This window comes from Meleagris gallopavo, chromosome 30 (genome assembly GCF_000146605.3).
Source record: "Meleagris gallopavo isolate NT-WF06-2002-E0010 breed Aviagen turkey brand Nicholas breeding stock chromosome 30, Turkey_5.1, whole genome shotgun sequence".
NCBI lineage: Eukaryota > Metazoa > Chordata > Aves > Galliformes > Phasianidae > Meleagris > Meleagris gallopavo.
The window spans coordinates 3,131,590-3,139,914 of NC_015040.2; the positions used below are offsets into that span (position 1 = coordinate 3,131,590).

Below are 8,325 nucleotides of genomic sequence, written 5' to 3' on the forward strand. Positions count from 1 at the left end.
TGGCTCTGGGCCGGGCGGTTTCATCTCGTTCTGGGATCTGACGTGGGCCGTGCCGTGTCCCGGGGCCTGCGCCGGGGATCCAGAGCTGTGCGGGCCTCGAACTGAGGGCGCGTTGGGTCGGAGTGGCTCGAAGCCGCACACTCGTAGCCACCACAGACAGACGGACGGACAGACAGACAGACAGACAGACAGACCGGTGCTGGGACCGGCCCTGGAGCCCCCGGGGTCTGGCAGAGACCGGGCCGGGCGGTGGGGTCTCCTTTAGCAGAGGTTGCATTTAAACAGTCGGGTCTCAATTCACGGAGCTCTGCGCTCCCATCTCCGTGCTGTGAGCTGTGTTGGTTCCCTGCAGGGCAAACGAGGCCGTTTGTGTCTTGTGGGTCTGCGTGGGGATCCCTGCAGAGCTCCAGCCTCCGTTTCCACGTCTTTGTCTCACACCCGGGTTGGCTCAGGAAGAGGAGGGCTGCGGTGTTTGTAGCGCTGAGCTCCTCAGGGCTGAGTCTTTTCGAGCCGTTTCTGTGGGCTGTGTGTCTCTGACGCCTTTGGTGGCGTTCCCTTGGCAGTGGTGTGTGGGGCAGGACGGTGCCGTGCAGAGGGGAATTGAGGGCTGGGAGGCCAGCAGGGGGGCTGCTTTTAGAGTAAAGGGATTAATGAAGGCTCTGAAGGCCTTACCCCATCCTGAAGGATTCTCTCATCCCTTTCGCATAGGGAGAGAACAGCAGAAGAGACCTTTGACTTGCAGCCCTTCAGGTCGTATAACTTCTTTCTCTACAGATACTATTTTTTTTTAAGTTAGAAGAAGTCCAAACAGATCACAGCCTCCCAGAATGGCAGACCAGAAGCGCCTTGCATACTCCATCATCCAGTTCTTACATGACCAGCTGCAGAACGGGGGTCTTTCTCCAGATGCTCAGGAGAGTTTGGAAGGTAGGTGGCCATTCTCTGTTTATGTGTCTGGGTCGGTCAGCCCAGCTCATGGAGCAATCTGGACGTTTGGTTGCTGTCCTCTGCCTCGTAACTTGCCTGGGCTGTTTCTAACATCCAAGATTTGAATGAGTTTTTCTTCTCAGGCAGATATCAGGCAATTAGAGATGCTGATTGCTTATCTGATTTCTTGTTACCTCTCTCAAAAGTAGATTAGCTTGAGGAACGGATATGCCTGGGATCAAAAGCCTCCCTGACCCTGGGTTTGAGACTTAAAACTTTTTATCTTAAATTAGGTTGAGTGGAGAGTTTGGTAGCACAGTGTAGAACAGGAGCTCTGTGGCAGTGCGGGAATGATTTATACTTACAGAGTGCTTTTCCAGGTCTGCTATCAAAGTGCTTTTCCACATCACACCATGAAGCATTCATACAGGCTTTTTCAGGGGGCTTCACTGGTAACGAGAGCACGCTGATCTTAAAAGATCTGCCTAAGGAGCTTATGCTTTAGTGTTTGGCCTGTATAGTGGAAGAGAGAGCACAGGCATGCCTGCAGAGTGTGGTGGTAGGTTGCTTGTTTCCCATGTTTTCTGAAACATGCAGCTGTCTATTTGCTCTGAGCTTTGGGAATGCTAATAAAGCCCTTGTTCTGTTAACATCCACCTGCTCTAAAGTTGCCTGAGGAGATGGGAATTGTGACTGATGCTTCCCAGGAGCTTCTTTTCCAGCACCAGCGTTTGCCCAGCTCTGAGGGTTTGGCAAAATACGCTGGGGCATTTTTCTGGCGTGTTCAACTGTAAGAAATTCAGGTGTTGTGGAAGAGAGCTAAGTAATTAGAATGGGGAGAGCTAATGACCTGATTCATTATGCCCAGTGGCAATCCAGTGCCTGGAGACAGCTTTTGGAGTCTCCCTGGAAGACCAAGGCCTCGCTGTGTCACAGACTCTCCCTGAAATATTTGAAGCTGCTGCAGGAAAGGTGAGCAAACTCCCTAAGAATGTGCTGAGTTTCAATGTGAGCAGCCAAAGCAATGAGCTTTGCTTGGTTTCTGCAACGGTGCTGCCCCCCTGGAGGCGTGTGGGAGTGAAATGTTTTGGGATGTGCTTGGGAAGGGGGAGGTGTGGAACTTCTCTGTGGGAGTCCTTATCTCAGCACAGCCTTCTCCCTTTCCTTGTAAGGAGCCTGAACACATCAGAGCAAACTCGGAGCCAGTCACCCCCTCTGAAGATGACATAGCTGAAGCCGAAAGGCTCAAGACTGAAGGTAGCTTCCTCTAGAGCTGGGGTTTAATGAGGTTTAAATGATGATGGGGAGGAAGACTTAATTCACTCAGCACCTGGGGAGTGCATGGATGGGATCAGCCCTTTGTTTCTGCTTGTTCCTCTGCTCGTGTGTAGGTTGGTGTTATTTGGCTGCCACAGAACCTACGTAGACAGCTGGGTCAGCATTTTCTTCTGCATTCTAAAGGCCCGTGCTGTGTAAATGTGGCATCTTTCCTGCTGGGCTCTCCTCTGTGTGCTGCCTTTTCTCTGCCATGCAAGACAGCGTGAGCAGTGCTGACGTGCAGCAGGGAGCTTTCAGTAAGCCAGTGCACTGCGTTGATTTCCAGAGCACAGAGTAACTCTGGGGAGGCCTCTGCTGTGTCTGAGATGGGAAAGCAGCTGAGGATGCTGAGGGGGCTTGCAGGATCCCATCTGAAAGGCTGACAAGTAACCTGACATTGCCAAGACATGGATCTCTTGCAGCACTACTGAACTTGCCTCACACTTGCACGCAGTTTGATAGATCAGCAAGAGATGCAAGCTCTTGGCTTCTCTTTTGTTCTGTTTTCTTAAGAAGAACAGAGATCCAGGCTCGTTGCTTTTGTTCGCCTTCATTTTTAACTTAATCAGCCTTTTCTCCATTTCTTTAGGAAATGAACAGATGAAGGCAGAGAACTTTGAAGCTGCTGTGTCTTTCTATGGAAAAGCAATTGAGTTAAATCCATCCAATGCTGTGTATTTTTGCAACAGGTACTGGTTGTCTCTGGCCTTGCACACCTGTGGTTTTGGTCCTTCTTACACCTCAGGCTCCTGCTTGCTCAAAATCCCCTTTCTAAAGTTCTGCAGGCTGCTTGTTCTATTGCTCTTTGTGGTGGTTTTGCTTTTGTTTTTTCCTTAGCTCAGTGACACGCTTTCCTGTGCCTCCAGCCAGCTCTGTGCCCTGGCATCACTCAATAGGATGTAGGTGTGGAAACAAACTCTTTGGCATTTTAAGAGAGAGAAAGGCTCTAAGGAACACTGTCTGCTTTCGTACCATTAACTCTTTAAGTAAGATAAGGGCTGGGATTTGAGAGGCAAAAAGAAAGGAGTAAAGTGAGACAAGCTGAAGGCTTGCTATCAACATGGGGAGAGAATGGGAAAATGGGAGAAGCAGCCCTTGTGACTCAGATATGGAGGTGTGGTGGAGGCTGAGAGATCAGGCTGAGCCAGTGATGGGATACTTTCCTGCTTCCTTCCTCTTGGAATGTCTGTAAGGGGGAGTGAGAGCTGAGATTTGTTTGCAGTAGGAACAGAATGTGAAGCTGAGTGTTTGGATAGCAAGCTGCTCACGTAGGTACAGTCTGGATTTATGTCAAGTTCACGCTTTGACTTTCCCTTTAGAACAGGAGGCTGCAGAGAGGGAGCAGAGGTGACCTTGATCAGCATGTTCAAGCTGATAAGTGTTTTCAGCACATCTTTCTTATTCTCTCCAGAGCTGCTGCATACAGTAAATTAGGAAATTATGCTGGAGCAGTCAGAGACTGTGAAAGAGCAATAGGCATTGATCCAAACTACAGCAAAGCTTACGGCAGAATGGGGTAAGTAAGAGAACAGGTTTTTGTGCCAGAATTTTAGTCTCCAAGTGCTTTGTGGTAATTACACTATCAGCAGTGTTCTGCCCTGGAATGCCATGTAAAAATACCTGGTGTTTCACCTCTGCTGGGGTGGAGGAAGGCTGCGAGTCCTTATCTGCCTCTGTAACTTTCTTTTATTTCCACTTTTATAGCTTGGCCCTCTCCAGTTTAAATAAACACACAGAAGCTGTTGTCTACTACAAAAAAGCCCTGGAGCTTGATCCAGACAACGACACGTACAAATCCAACCTTAAAATAGCTGAACAGAAAATGAAAGAGACTCCTAGTCCGGTAAGTTCTGAAACCAATACTGAAGTGGAGATGAGATTAAATGGAGATTTCTTTACTGCACTGTCTGCCTGGAGCTTGGTTGTGTTTAGAATACAAATCTTGCATGCAGATGGAGGGGAGGTGGTTAACAAGTGCTGCTGTGAAGCCTTCCACTAAAACCCAGAGAGAGCCAGTTCAGTGCTCTGCTGGAGCGCAGACACCTTGGGCTGGGAAGCGAGGCTGATGAGAAGGAGCTTTTTGAAACACCATTTTAGTGTTTTGAAGGGGATTTCAGTTTTCTAAAGCCTTCTGTAGCACAGAGGTGAGCAGGTGGGTGTGTTTGACTTGGCAGGTGTGCTGGGTTGGGGCAGGACATCACTGGCACGGCAGGGCTGGTGCGAGAGGTGCTCAGTAATGCGTGTGATGCCAACGTTGCTATCAGCATTTGCCCTTTGCCTCCCTGGGTGAGCTCATCCCCAGCCTGCCCTTTGTCATAAGACCAGATTCTGATAACACTGGGAACATTGAAGTAGCATTCATTGCATCAGAAAGTAAGAGGATGTCACCACCCACGCGTGGTGTCTTTATTGTTGCAGACCGGAGGTCCTGGAGGATTCGATTTAGCTGGCTTGCTGAACAACCCTGGCTTCATGAGTATGGTAAATGTGGGCAGAGATCACAGCCAGGCTGTACCCAGTCTGTGCATTTATCCCTTCAGGATGAAACGTTTTGGGACATGGCGTGGGGAGTTCTTGTGTCTCGTCAGCAGCTTTGTTGTCGTTTCTTTGTTTCGGTGCTGCTGTGAGGAAGCTGTGCTTGTATTTTTCCCCCAAGTCAAATAAAGAGCCAGTGATTTATTCACAGGCTGCTCCTTGTGACATGCTGGGTGTGGAAAGGGTGCCTGTTCTGCGTTACCAGCCTTGTCTTGTGTGTTGCACTGTGCTTCTCCTTGCTATTTTTGTCCTATTGATCCGTTTCCAAGTATTTCTGCCTTCGCTTTGTTCGTAGTTGAATGGCACAACATCTGCATATCTACCCAGGCATTTCTGACTAAATAGGGTGTCATTTTTTTCCCCTCTTTAAATAGGCATCTAACCTAATGAACAATCCACAAGTACAACAGCTGTAAGTTTGATCCCGTGTTCTCTTTCCTCTTTGAGTCACTCCTTTTGAGGCTGTGGTGGGAGGGGGGTGGGTGCTGGAACCAGGAATGTGGAAGGCAGCCCTTAAAGCAGCCCTGTCTCCTGAGCCACGGTGTGTTTTGAGTACTCTGTGCCGAAGAAGAACTTCAATAGGAGGCAGGATAGATTGTGGCACTGGAGCTGATTTTGGGAAGCTGGGGACGGTTTGGCTCCGCTGCCCAGGATCTGTGTGATCTGGAGACAAGATTTCACATCTCGCTCTCCATTAGAAAGAATACTTTGATTCTTTGTACTGCAGAGTTATGAGGATCAATTCACAAGGTCTGCCAGATGCTTAGACAGTATAAAGCCACAAAGTGCATAAAGCATGTACCTCTCCAGTCTGTCCCTTCAGAGCTCAGGCAGTCAGTGAGTTGGAGCCCTCCTGGAGCTCATCCTTTGCTTACTGTATGAAGCAGCCCAGCTGCAGGGCTGAACATCTGCCGCCATTTCCATTTGCTTCTGCCTGCTCCTTCCACTTCTGTTGTCAGCTGAGGCTCTGTGCCAGGTGCAGCCTGAGGACTTGCAGGGGAAGGGGCTTTGCAGACCCAATGCATTCTGCACTGATAACCATGAATCAGTGTTGAGGCTGCCCTGTCAGTAAATCTCATTTGGTGCAGAGCTATCAAATCCCTTGTGTGAGGAGGGGCAGTGTTCTAATTAAGCATAACACCAAGCCTGCACACGGAGGGAGGAATATTTGTCAATACAGAAACTGAAGCTCTTATAAATATTTCTACATATCGTGCAGCTTAACGATACAGTTGCTCTTCTTTTCCCCTCCTAGTGTAAAACAAAAGAGATTTTGGTGTGTTTTTCTGCTTTGAGCAATGACTCTTCTTTCCACAGCATGTCTGGGATGATTTCTGGTGGCCATAACCCCATGGGAGCAGCAGGCACCAGCCCCTCCACAAATGACCTTGCCAGCCTCATACAAGCGTGAGTAGGGAGCTGGTTCTTCTCCACGACCTTAATCAGTAAATAGACTTCAGATTTTCTGACCAAAAGTGAAAACTTCAGTTGAGGGTTGAGTGAAGTTGCCCTGTAACGTGAACTGCTTGTTAGAGCAGAGTTCTGGCAGTCACCTGGGGAGGATTTCATAGCACTGGTCGTGTCAGTGTGTGAGAACACAGTAACTGTAGCTTGTTCTCCTGCAGGGGCCAGCAGTTTGCTCAGCAGATGCAGCAGCAGAATCCTGAACTAATAGAGCAGCTACGAAGCCAGATCAGGAGTCGAACTCCAAGTGCCAGCAATGAAGATCAGCAGGAATGAGCATTACAGGTGAGGCCGTGGCCAGCTGAGCGGGGAGGATTTCAGTGTTCTGCTGCAATATCTGCCTTGTGCCTTCACCTAGCAGCTCAGTGTCTCCTCCCCTCCACGCAGTCTGAGCTCTCTGCTGGTGCTGTGCCTTGGAGAGATGCAAGGCTCAGCTCTACAGAGCGGTGAATAAATTCCCTCACGCTTTGTGACTGGCAAATGAGTTTCGTTATCTGATGTTGGCAATCGTTAAAGGGATGCTGTATTTTCTCAGAAATTGAATTTGCAAATGTCTTGTCTTCCTGTCTCTGCAGCACAGTCCGTGGGAACTCTGTTCATTGCTTTAAAAACTGGAAGCCATGTGCGTGTTGCCATTTCTTGAATTGGAAGTGTCCAAGAGGGGGAAAAAAAAAAAAAGAGGAAAATAACAAACACAAAATACTTTATATGACCTGCATGTTAAAGACAGATTCACACTTTCTTTCCCCAGTCTTCGTCCTGCTCCTCCCCCTCCACCTTTCCATTAGTTTTCCTCTGGAAGATCCAGCAAACACAAACCAGCACCAACAGTCTTTCTAAAGAAACTCGGAAATTAACGACGCTGTTACATTTCTATGTTCTTTGCTACATGGGAATTTTTAAACCCGTTTTTGAAGAAGGATGCACTCTTCACTACAGGATATCTTCACTTTCCTGCCCACACGCCACTTCAAAGAAGTGTTCAAGTCCCACCCCCATCCTGATTCCCCTTTAATCTTCTTGCCAGTTACAAGACAGTGATGTTTGAACACCCTGGAGATCACTGGATCTTCTTGCCTCCAGGAACAGGGTTTCTGTTGATTAGATTCGCCATGTTTCTCATTCAGGTCTGTAGCAACGTTGCCAGTGTTGTTAATGCACAGGATTTGGTGACTGCCTCTCTAAGGTTAGTGTCAATGTGTCGGGGGGGCTGGGACTGATCAGGTAGGACATGCTCATCTGTGACTACTCCTTTAGAGCGTTTCCAGATACACTGCTTGGGCTCCATCCCCAGTCCTGACAAAACTCGTCTAGTGTTTAGTAATTATTGTTGGAATGAGCCAATCTGTGAACTAGTCAGGTGGACAGTAAGAAAGATATAATGTTTTTGGTGTTTAAAAGGTTTCTCTTTGTTTTTTAATTTGTCTTTTATGCATGTAAGTAATCAACCCAGTTGACCGTACTGATAATAGGAGTAGAGAGGGGGCTTGAGTAGCAAGCAGAAGGAATAAAAATGTTCCTTGGATAGAAAGATATCGAGGGGCTGCTGGTTCAGTGTGGGAGGAGGGAGAAGGTCCTTGTTGCTGGGTACCTGCAGCTTCCCAGAGCTGCCTGTGTCGTTCCTGGGTGCGTAGGAAGCTCTGGCAAGTTCCCCTTGAAATCACTGGATGAGGATGGAGACTTTGGTATCGGCCTCGGGACTGGTTTTAGGGTAGTTCCTCCGTGGTGGTGGGAAAGGCGTGTTCCTGGCCCTATTGCTGGGCACAGAAGCAGCTGGCTTGGAGAGGAGTGTGTGTGAGATGGAGAATGCCCATACAGGAGACGTGGTGGTACGAATGAGCAGGTATCTTTGAAGATTAATATCAAGGAAAAAAGATCTGTAAATGCTCCATAAATTTATATGTGCTTAATGTAACTTGTGAAGAATAAACTATTTGGACACTCTTTGCTATCCCTCTCGCCGCAGTGACTGAAGCGATACCGGGGCCCGGTTCTCTCCATTTTCTTCTGTGCGCTGCCGGGCTCTGTCAGCACCGCCGCGCGGACAGCGCTGCTCCGTGCGTTGCCCGGAACCTTCCGTCG

At 48.6% G+C, this 8,325-nt stretch overlaps 2 protein-coding genes across 2 annotated transcripts in view; one reads left to right on the top strand and one right to left on the bottom strand.

The window, feature by feature from the left end:
- The window catches only part of THOP1 (thimet oligopeptidase 1), an 8,854-nt gene extending 8,177 nt beyond the window's left edge, over nt 1-677 (bottom strand). Inside the window, exons 1-2 of the mRNA XM_031557086.1 lie at nt 673-677; nt 43-259 (exon numbers count right to left, since the gene is read on the bottom strand). Of these exons, the coding sequence (XP_031412946.1) occupies nt 43-259; nt 673-677 (222 nt within the window). The remainder of the gene's footprint in view (nt 1-42; nt 260-672) is intronic.
- SGTA (small glutamine rich tetratricopeptide repeat containing alpha) lies at nt 12-8,187 on the top strand. Its single transcript, XM_010725019.3, has 11 exons — nt 12-927; nt 1,796-1,899; nt 2,100-2,184; nt 2,834-2,933; nt 3,656-3,760; nt 3,949-4,087; nt 4,663-4,725; nt 5,154-5,191; nt 6,097-6,186; nt 6,405-6,528; nt 6,819-8,187. The coding sequence occupies exons 1-10, from the start codon at nt 828-830 to the stop codon at nt 6,517-6,519; spliced, it is 939 nt and encodes a 312-aa protein (XP_010723321.1). The 5' UTR covers nt 12-827; the 3' UTR covers nt 6,520-6,528; nt 6,819-8,187.
- Nucleotides 8,188-8,325: the final 138 nt, after the last annotated feature.